This window comes from Ixodes scapularis, unplaced genomic scaffold (assembly GCF_016920785.2).
Source record: "Ixodes scapularis isolate PalLabHiFi unplaced genomic scaffold, ASM1692078v2 PGA_scaffold0__279_contigs__length_252992795, whole genome shotgun sequence".
Classification (NCBI taxonomy): domain Eukaryota; kingdom Metazoa; phylum Arthropoda; class Arachnida; order Ixodida; family Ixodidae; genus Ixodes; species Ixodes scapularis.
In genome coordinates this window covers 5,385,259-5,403,614 of record NW_024609835.1, presented here as the reverse complement: position 1 = coordinate 5,403,614, position 18,356 = coordinate 5,385,259, and the positions used below count along the sequence as shown (strand labels likewise).

General features: G+C 48.0%; 1 protein-coding gene across 1 annotated transcript; it reads right to left on the bottom strand.

The window, feature by feature from the left end:
- Nucleotides 1-14,189: 14,189 nt before the first annotated feature.
- On the bottom strand, nt 14,190-16,232 carry LOC120842439. Its single transcript, XM_040213567.2, has one exon. The coding sequence runs from the start codon at nt 16,230-16,232 to the stop codon at nt 14,190-14,192; it is 2,043 nt and encodes a 680-aa protein (XP_040069501.2).
- Between the last annotated feature and the right edge of the window lie 2,124 nt (nt 16,233-18,356).

Sequence of the window (18,356 nt, the reverse complement as noted above, 5' to 3'; positions counted from 1 at the left end):
GGCATAGACGCGTGTATCAGCAATACCAGTTGGTGGTCCCGATGAGCCCGTGTCGCTGGTGGCGCCTTAATATGCTTAAAGAGACACTGACAGACCAAAAAATGTTTTGTTTTTGTTTTTGTTTTTGGTTTGCCAGGCGATTCATTATGGGGTTTGAAGACTACCCAATTAATATTTTGCTACAGCGTCATGTATATTTTTAATAAAGTCAAAAAACGCAACAGCTTGAAAACAAAACCAAAACTAAAGAGGTGGCGGAAGTCACGTGACGGTGATACTTTTTTCTTCCCAAACAACGCATTTGCAGCTTATTGGAAGCCACGAAAACTGGGTATCATACTTCTTTTTTTTTATTTTTAATATTGTGTGCGTGCCATCGATGACCTACGACTTTGATTAAATTTGGTGGTAATGTCTAAATCTTAGAAAACGGCCCGTTACCACTGAGAAGAGAGTGAGCGCGACTCAAGCCGGCCAGTTCTCAATCGGCGGTTTTTCGGCGGAAAGAGATCGAATTTTGAGCCGCAAATTCTGTTCCGGGTAGTGGGGCTTTCATATGTCATGTACAACTAAAAACCTCGGCGAGCATAAATACCCTGTCAGTGCCCCTTTAAAGAAGCTGCAAGACATCACGTGTAACGTTTCTATCTTCTATTTCTTTCTTTTTTCTCTTTTTTTCACTCTGCAGAGAAACACTGGAAACACGCATTGCCAAACTTAAACAAAATTGGCAAGCGCTCGAGCAACTTCAACTTGTCGCTGCAAAACGAACAGGCCTAACCTATTGTCAGCGTGCTTTCGTTCTCTGCTCTTTTGTTGCTTTCTTTCTAGTTCTTCCTCTCGCGACCGGAGATGTTAGCTCCAAAGCTGGCGTATCCGTCGGAGCCACTGATCTCTATATCTATTTGCTGGATCGCGTTTGACCAGCTCCGCCTATGGACCGGAATGCTGTCACTTGCGGCCATCTTTAGGTAGAGTTATATATTCTCTAGCCATCATAGTAATATGGCGGACAGCGCAATGGCGGCAGGGTGCCATAAAATAGCCGTGGATCTAGTACACTGTACCGTGGGAGATATTTCGTGCTTGATTGAAGTTCATTTCATTTCATTTCATTTCATTTATTTTTCCCTCAGGGCCCGAGGGCATTACAGAGGGGAGTGGGTTACATAATATAAAATAAATCTAAGATATGCACATGAAACAGAACGAGAAAAATAACAATAGGTTAGTCAAATTCTGGAATATAAATATTGGCAATACAGTTTTTAAACGCCACACCATCGGAAATCGATACCGCAGAGGCTGGAAGGTGGTTCCAGTCAAGAGTGGTGCGAGGTATGAACGAACTATGAAAAGATGTAGTTTTACACGAGGGTACGTCCATTTTATGTTGATGATCGAGACGTGACGAGATGTAAGGTGCAGGCGTTAGTAACCTTTCACGTAGGAAAGGGTTATGATGGTATAGCTTGTGATACAGGCATAAGCGAAAAATTTTTCTGCGCAAAGCAAGCGTTGGCAGTTTTAGGCCCAATTTCATTGATGTTACGCTAGCGATGCGGTGATAATTAGTGAGGATGTAGCGAGCAGAACGGTTTTGGACCGCTTCAACTGCAAGGGTTAGTACGTCAGTACCGGGGTCCCAGATGGAGGAGGCATAATCCAGTTTTGAGCGAACGAGTGTTTTGTAGAGAAGTAATTTTAGCGACACAGGAACTGTTGAAAAATTCCGTTTTAGGAATCCGAGCATGCGGTTAGCATTATTTGTTATGTATTGGATATGAGAATCCCAAGAGAGAGTGGATGAGATATGAACGCCTAAATATTTATAACATGAAACGTGCTCCAAAGAAACATTGTTAAAAAAGTAGCGAGGCGTGTCATTTTGGACACGGGAAATTCTCATTACTTTGCATTTGTTAACGTTAAGCTGCATATTCCACATGTTACACCATTCTAACACACTGTTAATGTCTGACTGAAGAGAAATGACACCTAAATTATTAGTTACTTCACGGTATATTACACAGTCGTCGGAGAATAAGCTGATTGAGGACGAGACACTGGCGGGTAGGTCATTTATAAATATAAGAAAAAGCAGAGGTCCCAACACAGAACCTTGGGGAACCCCGGATGTTACAGAAGATAAAGACGATGAAGTGTCATTTACAAAAACAAATTGGGACCGGTTAGTTAAAAAGGCATGAATCCAGGAAAGAACGTTAGCGTCGATATTAAGTTTGCTTAATTTGTGAAGTAGAAGCCTATGTGAAACCTTATCAAAGGCTTTCGAAAAGTCCAGGAAAATACAGTCGGCCTTCGAACTACGATCAAGAATGCGATGAAGATCATGTGTGAAAGTTAGTAACTGTGTTTCACATGAAAAGGACTTACGAAACCCGTGTTGCGCGGGAGAAAAGAAGTTGTCCGATTCTAAAAAATTTACAAGATGTGAGAAGATTATATGTTCTAAAATTTTGCATGAAATACTTGTTAGAGATATCGGACGATAATTGAGAGGAATATGCTTACCACCAGTCTTATGCACAGGCACAACCTTTCCCCCCTTCCATTCGCCGGGTAGAACACCAACACTAAGAGATTGCTCGAAGAGTTTAAATAGTATAATGGACGAATATTCCTTGGTGTTTTTTAGGAACTTCGAGTTTATATCATCAATTCCTGCAGAACAAGACATTTTTAGATTATCGACTAGGTGAATAATGCCGGCAACGTCGAATATAATCGGAAGCATGGGTGAAAAATCATTTTGCAAAAGCAGTGGCACAGTCGATAAATGGTCATGGGAAAATGAGGCGACAAATGTAGAATTTAAAATAGACGCACAGTCACTAAGCGACACTGGTTCACCAACGTCGCTAAAAAAAGATACCGAGGGTTTTTCATTGCAATTGACCACATTCCAGAACTGCCTAGGGTTATTAGTACGCATGGATGGCAGAGTTACAGAAAAGAAATGAGCCTTCGCGTTCTGAACTGCCATTTTGTAGATATTAGAAGCATTGTAATAATCGGACCATTTAATGTCATTATTTGAAAACTTAGCGGTTCTAAACTTCCTCTGTTTCTTGTTAGGAAGCCTTTTTAGCGCAACGTTAAACCAAGGCGCTTTTGAAGGTACGGAGAGATTCCGTAACGGTATGAACTTGTTAGTGAGACGCACTACTTCCGATTTAAATAATTGCCAGTTTTTGTCAACAGAACCCTCAGAAAAGCGCAATAAGAAAGAATCAAGAAACACACAAAGTTCATTATTGATAGCCGCGTAGTCACCTTTACCATAGTCACGTATTCGCTTGAGACTCGTAAGCGAGCTTCCAGCAGGAACATTAAGGAAGAAATGTATTATAGAATGATCACTGAGACCCTCCATGTTGCTGATGGAAGAAATTAAAGTAGGTGATGTTGTTAGTACTAGATCCAAGATGTTGGATGCGGTTGGAGTGCTTCTGGTAGGAAGAGAAACTAGCTGGGTAAAACTGAAATCATTGCAAAGATTTATGAACTCGGCTGCGTCAGTCGAAAACGGGTGACAATGGGTATGTAAATCATTCCACACAATATTCGGATAATTGAAGTCGCCAAGAAGGACGATAGGAACGGAAGGAAAGCGGACCAGTATGGAGTTGATTGCATCATGAAGGTTGTTCACAAAAGAATTATTACAGGAAGGTGCTCGGTAACATACACCTAACACAAGTTTTTGATGATTCAAACACAAGCAAATGAACAAGATTTCTAAATCGCTAGTCAAGCGTAAACAAAACGATTCAATGTGAGCGGCAACTGCGATTAATACACCTCCTCCAGTTCTATCACCCCTATCACAACGATAAATGTTGAAGCGCTTTTCGCAGCAAAATATTTCAGAATTCTTTACCCTGGAGGAAAGCCAAGTCTCAGTTAAAATCACGATGTCAGCGCAGCAGGAATCAATGACAGAGCACAGATTATCTCGGTGACGTATGACACTTCTTATATTAGTAAAAACTACGGACACCTGTTTTGCACCGTGGCGTGAACCATCCCCCCTCACGACCTGCTATGATGATGTAGATGCCCGCGAATTGTTAGAAGAGACTGGCGCTGTACCTTCTGCCGCACGCGCCTTAGCGCCATTACTCAGCTCGAAGATAGTATCATTTGAAGAGTTATACATGTAGCACTGCCTGTTAATAAATAGTTTATTATACCGCAACTGAAATACGCATTTTTTTGTTTTCCCAAACTCGATTAGTTTCCTTCTGGCAAGACGCGTTGCTGGTGAAAAGTCTTCACTCAGGTACGTGGCGCTTCCTTTTAGTTTGAACCGTGAGAAAAATATTTTATCCTTGTCTTTAAATGAAGAAAACTTTACTATTACTGGCCGACATTTATTAGCGACGAAGGGCCCAATTCGGTGCGCGCGTTCAATGCAGTCGGGAGGAGCCTGAGTATCAAGGATATGGGAGACAATGTCAAGCACTTTTTTTTCACTTTCAGCCCAAGTTTCTGATTGAACGTCTGGAATTCCGTAGATAACTAAATTATTTCGGCGCGACCGATCTTCCAGATCATCAAGCCGATTGGCGAAGTTAGTGCTTTCAGCAAGACACTGCTTCGCGCGAATTTCATTGTTGGCAAGCTCAAGTGCGGATACTTTTGTTTCAACAAGAGAATGTCTAGTTCCAATAGCGTTAATTTTTGCTTCAATGACGTGCTGGTTTTCTTTTATCTCTTTTACAGTATTAATTAAACTTTTCTGCCCTTGCTCCGCCCTCAAAGAACGGTCATTCAAATCTTGCATCATCTTAAACTTTTCTGCGAACTGCTTGGTTTGGGATTCTGTCATAGGGCCGGGGTTAGTCTCTACATCGCCAGAAAGAATTAGTAGCAGTTTTAAAAACGCCAATACACTCAACAAGCAGTTCAGAACAAACACTGGCGCATGGAAACGAAAAATAAAAGACATTGTTGGTTTTCTTAGCATGTAATGACGGAATGGAACCAACCTGCACAACGATGTAGACAGGGTTAGATGGCGTCATTCTCCGACTGTTTCCATGCCCACTGACGGAACTGTAGGTGCTTCCCGGTTTTGTAGGAAAACCGTCCATGAATGATGATGTCGATGCGGCGGCTGGCGCGAACGGCACGAGGACTAGCTGCGGCCATTCGGCGGAAACATTGAAAGTGCCGCCGCCAGAGCGTGTCAGGTTGAAAAACGCCCCTTGCGTTATCGCCGATGGTGCGGTGAAGGCTCGAGGGTATGACGATGGTCCTGTCCACGAGATAGTCAGGGAAGCCAGGATCTGCACAACGATGTAGACAGGGTTAGACGACGTCATTCTCCGACTGTTTCCATGTTGTTCGACGACGCAGATTCTTGAAACCCGGCGTGAACGGTAGCCTCATCTTTGAGGGCCCGGAGAAAGTTCTACGAAAGCGCAGCACCGGGGGAAAGCAGCGCAGCTCGCATCGAAAGCAGACTCTGTACCATCGTCTGCTTTCGATGCTAATTTTGATGCGACTTTCGATGCGAGGTGTACTGCTTTTTCCCCAGTGCTGCGATTTAGTGAAACTTTCACCAGGTCCTCAAAGATCGGGCTACCGTTCACGCTGGGTTTCAAAAACATGTTTCGTTGAACAATTTCAATCAAGCACGAAATATCATCTACCCTATTTTGACGGCAGCCTGCCACCACGCCTGCCAAAACGCTGTCTGCCATGGATGGATGACAGTGGCTGCAGGAGCTGTACCTTGACTAGAGGTAATATAACTCTACCTAAAGATGGCCGCCAGTGACCGCATTCGCAGAGCGGGCAAACGCGATCCAGCAATTGTCATTGAGATCAGTGGTCGGAGCCATTCACCAGGGCCGGATTAAGAGATTGTGTAGCCCTGGGCTAATGCTGGCCAAGGACCTTAAATTTGGATCATAATGATAATGATGATGATAATGATGACGACGACAATGATGATTATGATAATACTGGTCAATAATGAAGAGTTTCATTAAAAGAAGAAAAACCTATTCTATTAAAACTTCCGCGCTTCAAATGCCTGGTAAATTAATGTACTAAGTTAGTGCGATATCTTTCAACAATATTTACAATGCAATTTCTGACTATCAATATATACAATCAGTATCATACAGAATACAATCTTATGTATTGCCCTTTGCACATGAATGACACAAAGGCTGAAAATGAGCTAGTCCAATCAAATCTGAAAAGCGTATGTGCACGTTTTCAACCCAGCAGAATCAATCAAGAGGCAATGCGCAGAAATCCCTGTGTTTGTGACTCCTCCCACTATAGATGTTCCAAGCATCAAGTGGCTCTTGAGAATAATTGCCATATGTGTTCTCTCTAGGCCGGGCCGTGCTCTGGGGTAGGCCGCGTACAATGCTTTGTCGAAACAGACAATTTTAAAACAAATAATGCATGCACGTGCACCAAGCAGGAGACGCGTTTTGGCAGTCGTAAATCGATCGCTTGTGAGGTCAGGGTCTGGTTTTAATTTGAAAGAAAAAGGTACGTGGATTCGGCAACTGTCAACGTGCCGCTACCCAAAAAGCAAAGTGGCAAGCCAAAAAAAAATTTACTTAAGCCAAAGATATTGGCTTTAAAACACCCCAGTGCCACCCAGAAAGTACAGACGTTCCGTATGATCCCCCCGTCGAAATATCGGTTTGTAACAACCCTCAAAAAAGAAAGAAAATATTTCTTGCTTGATTTATCCAGTGTCGAACCGCAGCGGAAGACTAGGGGCCTCCACAGCATCACGCGCAAGTTCAGAAGTGACGTCTCCTGGATCCTCGGGAGTGAATTAGCGCGTGACGACACCTCTCGGCTGGCGCTTGATTGTCTGTTGAGGCCTCTAGCAATTCGTTCTGGTTCAACGCGATATGATACGAAGTATGTCGGCGCTGGAGAAAGTAAAAGGACCCTGTAGAAGAAAAAAATAGAGTTTCAAGGAGCCAAGAGGAAATTGATGCCACAGTGCTTCGGACGCGCTGGTGACGAGTGGCAACTGTCCCCGACCAAAGTGATTCACGACCAAAGTGGTACTTTAACAAGCCAGCAACAAACACACAAGAAAATAAAAAAGATCCTCTTTTCTGGGGGGTCTTTCGCACCCTACGAGGGAGAAAGGTTTACCCGGGCGAGGGCCAACCCGCAACCCAACCCCGAGAGCCGACCAAGCCCCCCCCCCCCCCCCCCCCCCCTTAATCCAGGGCTGCCATTCATGACGCCGGCGAACCGATTGCTCGAGCGTCGCCTTGTCCTGGTTCCCAATGATTGCCGAAATTCTAGAAAAAAACACAACTGTTGCATGTAGCTCCGTTTTGTCATTGACTTCTACGGCTGGAACAATTACTTAAGGTGCGACTGACCATTTTAAACCTCGAGAAACGGACAAACTACACTGCGAACACGGCCCCAAAGTACACGAAACATAATAGTGACGAATGCCTCCAACATAGATTCCGGAGGGCTCCTGTGAGATTTACAAACCGGTAGTAGCGTTCCATCATGGTCTCATGCAAGAACCGTATCAATGAGGCGCAATGAAAGAAAAATTATTGAAACCATTATTGCTCATTTACTAGTATGTCTCTTTTGGTCACTCCTACTTCTTGTTCATCAAAGGTTGCAATTGTACAAACAAAAATCAAGTGCCTTTATTAAACTATGTGACATGGTTTCCTGGTTGCTTTAACTTCATGGTTTCTTGCTCATTACACTGCTCCAATGCACAAAGCAGTGCATCAAGGCAGCGTGCTTGTTTCTTTTTTCCACTGTCTGTACTTTCCCTAATGAAAATACCTTTCAGCGCTGATGTGTTGTGGGACCTTCTCAGCACTTCTACTTTGCGTCCCGTCCTTTTTGCGTTGTTTTTTTTAATATGTCGTCCGACCAACCAGCCCGGCAAGCTATTCTGTTACACTTCGAACCCATTCAACTCATTAAACCCCCTCAGCCGATCAGACCCTTCAGCCCGTCACACCCTTCAGCCCAAACCCCCTTATCACATCAACCATTTAAACGTCACCCACAAAAGCTTCCATCGTACTGCTTCTTCGCAAATGTGTTTTGTTTTGGCATGCTTTGTGGTGCGTTTGAAATATCTACAAATCGCCTTCACTTTGTCGCTTGAGTGGGATGTGTTGGAGATCTTGTTTTGGCTTTTGTGCTAACAAGTTATTTTGTTCTCTTTGTGTGGGCTGCTTCATTTTTTAATTCATTTAATATAAATGCAACAACGGGGTATAGTTTTGTGAACCTGATGCCAAAAACATTTTACTGGCCACTCAAGTATTCAACTAGAATTGGACAACCTAGGTGTGCTGAATTCGATGTGAGCACTTATCCAATTTAATAATATGCGAGTTTTATTTACTCTGGCTAACTTTAAATATGTAAGGGAAAGGAAGTGTTGGCAACACTAAAGGCAGGCGACCGACTCAGGCTCTAATAAGTTTGTTTTATTTACCTCTTGCACTGGTGCAGAAAAGTGTAGGGTGGTGAACTTTCGGTATGTGTATCGAGATACGACCTCAAATACACAGCCCTACACTTTTCTGCACCAGTGTAGGTAAATTGAACGACCCTAATATCCTCCGTCATGGGCACAACATAGCCGTCTTTACGACGTCACTCTTGACACGACGACTTGAGCTGGCTTGTTAAAAGGAAGGAAGCCGCACGAATAGCATTGGCGGAAGCCAACTCGGCTACCAAATTGGCTGCAGAAGAAGCCACGGCTGCAGTTACGGCTGCCGTAAAGCATCCGCTTCAGAAGCAACAGCAGCAGAAACACGAAGAGGAATCTGAAGAAAAAAAAATCTGCGGCAGGTAAGCCTTCCAAGGGAGCCAAAGACAAAGCCAGAAACCAGGGCTCTTTGCTTGAAGTGAGTACCACCCGTTTCAAGCCGAAGCTCCTCAGCTTGTTTTCAAGCTGGTGGAGACAACAAACTGCGTGCGGTATTGTTTCGAGTGAATGCGGCTACTTTCTAGTCCGGTTTGTGTCAACAAACCAGACTATTTGCAACTCCATCCTGCCGCTCGCCCTCTTGCTGACGAACGAAGAACCAGAGGAGCGGGGACAGCGGCTGCGGCTCGGAGACGATGGAAGGGACTGTCGGTTTTGGTGCCTTGGTGCTGCTATATTACCGCATGGTTCTGGTCGACGTGTTCCTGCGTGAAACGGTTTTAACGAAAAAAGGTAGCGCATTAAAATAGAAATTTTTGAGTTCCGCCTCGCAATAGCGTTGCACGAAGGGACCGGGTTATCTCATGTCACTATAATAGGGGCGTTGGTGTATAGCATACGCCGCGGATGCCTGGTCTTGGGGTCGCCAGCTCAATTTGTGCTCAACGTGACGGCAAACGCTCCATCTAGTAGTGTGGACCTCTATAACGCACGGTCTACGAAAAGTCTATTTTTTGCGCCAGGAGAAAACTGGTCGCGCAGTTCGAGCAATAGACATCGGGAATGGGTTCGCGTTTTCAGGCGGTTACAAGGAACATGGCCCATTTGTTCCAAGCACTTTCAAAAGACAGAATACGCGTACTTGATTTCAGGTAAATACAAAAACAAAAAAAAGAAATGCTCGAAGCTTTTCCAACGCGTCTGTGCTTGCCAGCTGTTCACGACATAGCTTTTAACGGTCAGTTTTGGTGAGGCGGGTTTGAACGTTGCAAATAACACTGTACAGTCGCCCAATTTTTTAATAATATCACGCGAGCGTCGACCGCCGGGACGGCCAGCGCTGTGCCGCGGAGAAATGCGGCGTCACGGGATAATTGATTTGTAGGCAAATCAATTATCGTTAGCGCACTGACCAGCGTCAGCGAGCAGGCGCACGGGTAAACCTGGGGAATCTATCCCGTTCTCTTCCGCCATCTTGGAGCTACCGCCCTGCCACCTACAGAGCGTTGGAGTTGCGAATCGTGTCAACAAACCTGGCACTTTTTTTTTTACTCTTGACACGCGGATATATTGAAAATTTTAATTTACTTGTATGTTCTAACATACAATAGTTCTAACAACTAAGCAGCGAGCGCGCATATCATGCAATAATGAGCAGTCTTTTAAGGGCAGCTGACATCAGAGTTCACAAAATGCTCCCAAAATACTGGTTGCAACACAGAGATTATACGTATATAGCACAACTGTCCTCTAAGGGGTGGAAATGCAGTGCATTTGACACATTCTACAATGACCGGGAAGGCCTGGCAAGAATCAAAAGGTAAAAACAAGGCTACTGTGATGTGGCGTGTTACTTGGCCGCAGGGATATTCGTTTCAACGAGATTTCTTCACATTGTCATGAAGGACAAATATAGACAAGGTTAAGTAGCGAACAAAAATAGTAAAGCAAAATTTAATAAGACTAGTTTTTGCTAACAAAGAATGAGAAATCCCGTTGAGGGAAGTGTGAAACTACCATGCATACAGCCAATAGACAATATTAGTGGTCGCCATCACTTGGGCACAAAGCGCCTCATTGAATCGGAGTCCTCGACGAGCGCTGATAAATACCTTGTTTTTGATAAGAGCTCAGCAGGGTTCATGCCAACGCTAATGCAACCCTCATGTCCAATACAAGCGCCCGGAGTATGTACCCAAACATTGGCACACTCTAAAATTGCTACAACTACTAGAATTAGATGGTGCACTTTTGAAAAGGGTCTATCATAAAATGTGGCAACAATTGAACTGTTTTGTTCCTCATCAAAATGCAGGTATTGGTAGTGGCACTAAACGCTCTTGTGAAGCTTCACATATTCAAAGGACATCCGTGGCTTTCCTTAGTTAAAGGGATGCTCCGGCAATTTTTTCATGATCCCCAATTCGCCTGAACATTTGCTTAACACATCAACGAACATCGCTGAAATAGTAGGGAGTTCTAGCGAGTCGTTTTTCGAGTCCATACGGTTCCGAAATCACGACCGGTGCAGCTGGTCCGTTCCGAGAAACCGTTCGTGAAATTTGACATATTTTAGCCAATCCTGAAACTGGCGCAACCGTGTAAACGATGATGATGATTGTGTTTGACCGGTGGCGCCATCTTTTAGTAAACATTTGAAACATTCTGCATCGTGTAAATCTGTGGCGTATGGCTGATGTAACCAAGACGGCCGACGTAACAATTGCCGGTCAGAATTTCAAGAACATCGAAGCTAGATAGAGTAAGAAGTATCTGAACGACCGTAAAGGTATGCGGTGTGTCTCCTTGAACTTGAACGATCATTCACGTTGTGTGCCGTCGAACCAAATTATTTCGTCTCGTCGCGGTCGTCACGGCAGCCAGTCTGCCTGCAGGTCGCAAAAATTTACTAGCATACGCAGTTTACAGCATTCACAATCGCCTCCTGCTGTCCTAAGCCTAACGCTCGACTGGGTCGGCGGAGTCAGTCGCCGAACCGACCGCCATCTTCTTTTTCCCCCGAGTCATGATCGGCGCCGGCTGCATTGCGGTGACGACCTCAGCGGCCGGAGTGGGAGAAACGAACGAGAAGAGCCTCCCGATGCCCGAACGACTCGCGCGTGCATGGCAGTGGCGTCGCCGATGCGTTCGAGGGCGAACCATGCATGTGTAAACGATCTGCTAAAACTCCCTAGTATCCCAAATATCAGGTCGAAATATTTTTTTTATAAGTTATTAAATTTACAATTTTGGCTCTCACCTTGTTTTCAACAAAGTCTCTACTAGCAACAACGAAAAAGTGGCACCTGTGGAAAACACTGGTTCACTCTTTGGAGTGTAGATTTTGTTCCCAACTGATTCCAAGCAATTTGATGGTGTCAAATGACTCCCTCAGAAGCTCGCTCCAGTCCCCGCGCACCAGCACGGAACAAATGATTGGCATATTTTATTTTTCAGACTGCTAACTCGAGTGGCAAGCCTGCCTTCCACTGACGTCACACCACTTTTTTGCAACACTCTCATTTGCCGCTTTCATGAATTTTATTAATTTTATTTTACGAATTTCGCGATACTAAACAGCATACTGGAAAGGGTAAATGCCTGGGACTCAGAAAATATAGTTAGTTGGGGTAGGTCAGATTAGGCTAGGTTAGATTATGACAGCAATATTGACGGCGCAAGACGCGATTTGGTTGGCAGTCACCTCCTTTCCACTTGTCTTCTCTCTCGGCATTTCCGGCGCCTGGAGGAGAGGGGGACCGACTTGGCCATCACGTTGAGGTGGAAAGAGTGTATGACGATTCCGTGACATCAGGAACTTTACGTGCAGAACTACTCGCGCCGTCAACATTGTTGAATTGCAATCAAGGCTGTGCAAAACCAAGGTAGAACGCAAAGAAAGCGTTCTTTTGGAGATAGGAGCGGTACTATCTGTGCTTCACCAATCTAAACATTCCTTCGTCGAAAAGCACATATGTTAGGGAAGCCAACTCGCCGAGGAATCAAAAATGAACGGCAGTTTGAGTGCACTAACTTTCAAAAGTACAAGTCCGAAGACACCTAAGCACTTCCTGGGCTGTGCATATGAAAGCATGAATGTTACGTCGACAAACGCAACGCGCGCCGGCGCAGACCTGCGTTCGTCGGACACTACACAGCGCCGAGAAGCGCCCTAACGATGGTGTTTACAGTTCAGCGTAGACCTCTGTAGGTCCAACGCGCCCCGACGAACTGCTCCACGTTGCGCATCCGCGTCTCCGTGGCAACCGCATCGTCTCTGCGGGTTATCTATGGGCAGTAGCTTGCGCCACCTAGCCTAGATGCAATCGGTCAGTGTGGTTCGTCCTCGTGCTGTCCTGTCACGCTTCAAAACAACCATTCGGCTTAGCGGTAATCAGTTCAAAAACAAGCAAATGATGGTGACAACGAGTGCAAACCAGCATTTATTTTCTCCTAAATGTCACACAAATGTAAAAAGAACGATGTTGCGTCTGTCAATTCTAGCTGCTTCACACGTTCACCGGATTCGTCACAAGCAACTCCGGCGATTTCGCTGGAATACTTCAATCAAATCGATGCACTCAATATTCCACAGAGACCTCTTTCTGAAAGATAGCCGGTGTGTTATCAACATAATAAACTTTCACGCTGACTTTACAAAGCCTATACAAACAATACAGGATTCAATTCAATTGTCATCGCGTACCGCTACTATCGCTTACAAGCTGAGACAGCCCAATTGAAAATTTCTGGCCGGCTAAATAGTTGGGAGGTTTCACTGTGTCCGCTGTGTCCGTACATTTGACGACGCTTTTTCAATCGGAAATGACTGCCGGTGATAGCGACTAGCACATGAGTATAAATAGCAGACACATTAGGTCATTCTTAATTCTAATTAATCATACCTATGGAGCGACATCGAGCTTCCAGCTTTTGCCGGCACCCCAGCACCACGGCCCACCACCACCGGCTCGTAAGGTCGATAGGCCTTTCAAGAATCGAGGGTAGCGCGTCCTCGGAGCGGTCCATGTCCACTCACACACTCGTCCAGTCAAGCGCACGAACGTTAAATACGCACACCGACACGGGAACACGACAACAGCACACTACACACGGCAAGAACGACAGCTTCAGATCCCAGAAATGAGCACCTCGAGCACTCCGACTGGCCCCGACGACGACCCTGCCAACCGGATTCCCGAATGAGGCATTCGCGCTAGGGCTTCTGGGATAGCCTCCATCGGCGACGTCGTCGTCGAACGTTGACCGTAGAGCATGTCCAAGTCCGTCGTAAGTTACGCTGTCGCGCGTCGAGCTGCTTGCGCTGCGTTGTGTTCAACTTGACGTTGGAGTCCAGATACCCCGTTCACAGACAGCGTCAGCGAGCGTGAACAAGCGCGTGCGCTCGGTGACGTTAAGACGGAGTATAAACAGCCCTTTAGTTCGTCTGCGGAGTAGTGGCGTGGGAGACCACGTTTCGCCGGCCGACGGGCGAGCGCGCGCCTTCATGAAGTTGCTGCTCCACGCTAAGCTCGGCCGTGCACCCTCTCCGGAGTTTGCCCGAGCGGGATGTGCGGCCAGGCCCGCACCGCCGCACCTCTTACCGGCGACTGGACCGCTGCGTGCACTGTGCAGCGGTGTGTGTGTGTGTTCGTCGTTTGGTTTTAAACGTCACCTAGGTTAGCCTAGCACGGGGTAGCTGGCATGGGCAGGTAACGTAAAAAAAAAAAAAAAAAAAAAAAAAACTTTAAAGTTGGGTTATGGTTTTTGTGTCTCGTAGAAATGCCAACATGGCTTTCAGGACGTTCTGACACTTTCGTCCGGAACCGTCGGGTGCAAGGATGTCATTAGTTGTGAGGTCGCTCTTGCCAAGTCTCTTGCGCAGTGCTGCTCGTTGAGTTTCGTATGCTGGGCAGACACACAGAATGTGTTCCACCGTCTCTGCGGAGTTACACTGGGAGCAAAGTGGGTGCTGCCCCTTACCTATCTTCGTAAGGAAAGCATTCGTGTAGGCCGTGTTTGTGCGCAGGCGTCGCACAAGAGTCTGCGCCGCCCGAGATAGGCCGGACAGCGCACCTCTTGGTAGCGCCGGTTTTGGCTTGCTGTCTTGAAGGTGCCAGTGGACGTTGAGTGCCGCCTGCTGTGGGTGTGGTGGTGTGGGGACAGTGCGAGGCGCTAGGTGAGCTTCACCGGCCAGACTGTCAGCCCGTTCGTTGCCCTTAATGCCAGTGTGTCCTGGTATCCACTGGAAACATACCGTAGATCCGTGGGTTAACAGGAATGATAGAGTTTGTCTCGCTGCAGTGGTCGCGGGATCCGCGCACTCTGCATTGGCCAGTTTCTGGAGGGCACACCTTGAGTCGGTGAGGAGCACCATCCGGTGAGGTGACAGCTGGGCAGCCGCTTGGAGGGCCTTGTCAATAGCCACTAGCTCGGCCGTCGTGGAGGATGTAGGCGCCTGTAGCTTGCCGCACCATTCCAGGGCTAACTCCGGGATGTAGAAAGCTGCCGTGCTGGATGTTCTAGCCTTGTTTACAGAGCCGTCCATGTATATCTGCAGCCAACCACCGTAGCGTTCTTCGATGTGTTTTTCCACAGCTTCTCTGAGAGCGTTGATCGGTCCAACTTTTTTGGCTCGCAGGTGCTTGATCCGTAGCTCGATGGATACCTTGGCAACTTCCCAGGGCGCTACCCTTGCTTCGCTCGTCATCGTCGGTAGCGGGCCGGCTATGTTTAGGAAATCTTCTACCGTGTCGTGCCATGACCCTTTGGTCCGAGCTTGGATTCGCTGCAGGAACCACCTTCCTGGGAGAGTCGTAGAGAGCCGGGCTAACTGGGAGAGTCTTCTGGCTCTGGCCTGGACTGTAAGCGGCTCTGCTCCCGCCTCCTGGAGTACCACAGCATTCTTGGCCGCGTTGGGAATTCCCAGTGCTGTACGTAGCCCGCGTCTGTGCCCTTGCTCCAGCCTCTCCATATCCGTCTGGGACGGGAACATGTAAGGAAGCCGGTACAGGATTCTAGACGTCACCAGCGCGGACTGGGCGCTAGTGATAGTCCGTTCTGTGCAACCCCATGTGGTACCCGTCATGTGGCGGACAGCGTTCATGGCCGGCCTGCATACGGCGGTTGTCGCTTTCACTGCTTGTGCCCAGCGCAACCGACTTGTGATGACAATTCCTAAGAAGCGTTGTTTGTTCACACACGTGAGGGGTTTTCCTGCCAGTTTGATGTCAGGGGGGCGAAAACGTCGACCATTTCCGCGTACCGGCATCCAGACAGTCTTATCCTGGGAGAGGGATAGCCCGGATTTGGTCAGGAAGGTGTCTACCGCTTGAACGGCGCTTTGTATGCTGCGGTGGATCTGCGTGGTGTAGATACCCGTAACCCAGAGGCAGATGTCGTCTGCGTAGATCGACACCTGAACCGGGAGAGGGGTCGAAGGAAGAGAGTGCGGTAGTGGTGTCATAACCATGTTGAAGAGAATCGGGCTTAGCACGCTTCCCTGAGGCAGTCCTCTGTGAAGCAGTCTTGGCGAGGATGCCGCGCCTTCAGCTTGAATCTGGATCTTGCGTCCGGTAAGAAAATTGGCCAGGAAGACTTGAATTTTTCCGGTCAGTCCAATCTCAGTCAATCTCCGGAGTATAGTGGATGGCGGCACGCCGTCGTAGGCTCGTTCCACGTCGAGGAAGACTGCCACCGTGTTTCTCCGCCTGTTCTTGTTTTCCTCAAGGTCGCTCGTGAGGTCCAGGATGCTGTCTTGTGCTGCCAGCCCTCTCCTAAAGCCAGTCATGCACTCCGGGAGACACATGCGTTCTTCCAGGTACCACCGAAGGCGCCACTGCACAAGTCTTTCGAACAGCTTACTTATGCACGAGGTCAGCGAGATTGGGCGGTAAGACTCAGCTTTGTCTGGGGGCTTCCCTGGCTTCAGTAGTGGAACAACCGTTGCTACTTTCCATTCTTCTGGGACGTCGCCAGAGTCCCATATGGAGTTGAACCAGGTGAGGAGGGCCTCGAGTGCATCGTTCGTTAAGTTCGTGAGCGCCTGGTAAGGGATCCCGTCGGGCCCAGCTGCAGTCTTCTTACGACACTTCCGGAGGGCGCTTTGGAGTTCCGGTGCAGTAAAGGGGGCATCTAGGGGCCCAGGCGCAGCGTCGGGTGCCAGCGGTCGTTCCGTCGCTTCTGCGGGGGCGTACAGTGCGCCTAGTCTCTCTGCTGCATCCACGAGTGTTACGTTAGCCGCAAGCGCTAGGACTTGCAAAGCGTGTCTTGTCCGACGTTTCCCGGTCATTGCCCCCAGTACCGCCCACAACTTCACGAGGGAGGTGGGTGCGTTGACGTCTTTGCACATGAGCTTCCATCTATTTCTAACCAGCGCTTTAGCGTGTCTTCGCAGCTTGGCTGATATTCTGTTGAACTTGGACTTATCCGCTGGATTGTTTGTCCTGCGGTACTTCCTCTGCGCCCTGGTACGTGCCGCTTGGAGATTGAGGAAAGTAAGGTCCGGTTTGGGGAGCCATTCCGAGACACGGGACGTGCGCGTTGCCGCCTGCAGCGCGTGAACGATGGCTTCTGGGATGTCTGTTTGGGTGAGGTCCAAGGATGCACGGAAAACGTCCCAGTTCGTGCACGATCGCGTCACCTTTCGGGCCGTCTGGCACCCCTTTATCGTGATATGAATGGGGAAGTGGTCGCTTCCTCTGGTATCTGGTGCTGTTTCCCAAGTCAGCTCCAGCGATGGTGTGTGTGCTGTGACGTCGAGGACACTATACGTTCGAGGGGGCCTGAAGAAGGTAGGCGCACCGTTGTTCGCGACAACCAATCCGAGCTCTTCTATCATTTGATTGAGGGCGTCTCCCCGCTTGTTGGTTTTCTGACTTCCCCATACCTCGCAGTGCGCATTGAAGTCGCCGCACAGTAAAAGGTCTCCTCAATGCCTTTACACCACTCTACAATGTCCTTCGTCGGCAGCGGCGTACCATCGGGACGTACGTATCCGACGAGTACATGCAGCGAGCGATTTCCGAGGCTGACTTTTGCGGCCACGAATTCCGCCGATAATGTACACAGTCGGCTGGTGTCAACTGGGACGTGAGGCACCCCTCGTCGAATAAAAAGAGCCGCGCTCCCATGGGGGAAACTTGGATTGGGTTGTAAGTTTCACGTATCCAGGTAAAGTTTGCTTCCCTGGTAACCCTGCATCTGCGAGTGCCAGCACAGGGCTGGGATAGCGTTGCAGGTGCAGGCTGAGCTCACTGTGTTTGACGGAGAGACCTCGGCAGTTCCACTGCAGCACAGTTGGTACGTCACTCCGCCTAGGGTGGGACTCTTCCTTAGGACAACGGGTTACTGTTGTGGGAGATTGGTGTTGTGGGCGCATGGTGCGTGCTCAGGCGGACTGTGGGGCGATAGCCTCGAGACTTTCGCTGACGGCGTCAAGAACTTCCAGTGCGAACTTTGCTTCTGGTGTGTGGCCCCGTGCTTGGGCCAGTTGCCTTACTGCGCGAAACAAGCGTGATACCATTCGGAGCAAGGCGACGTCAGCTGTCTCCATCGTCGCAGGAACTTTGCCCTGAGCCCTTCGTGCGGCCTTGGCATAGCGGCAGCCCTTGTCCTCCATCGTAGTGTCGTCCGGCCGGAGACCGCGGCTGTGATTCTTCTTTGGAGGATGAGTGGTATCCTGGTCCCTCCTTTTCTCCCTCCCTTCGGTCTAACTCCCTGGTAGCGGCGGGAAATCTGTTAAGGATAGCTTCTGTTGGGACCTCGCCTTGCGAAGTTCTGTGTCCGCTGCTTGCGCAGCGTTTCGGTGACCCTTGCCGGTGTTCTGCTTGCGTATAGCCGCTTTTGCTTCCGAGTGGGTGTACGCCGTTTTGGCGCGCATCTTGCACACACGGCGTTCTTTCCTCAGGACTGA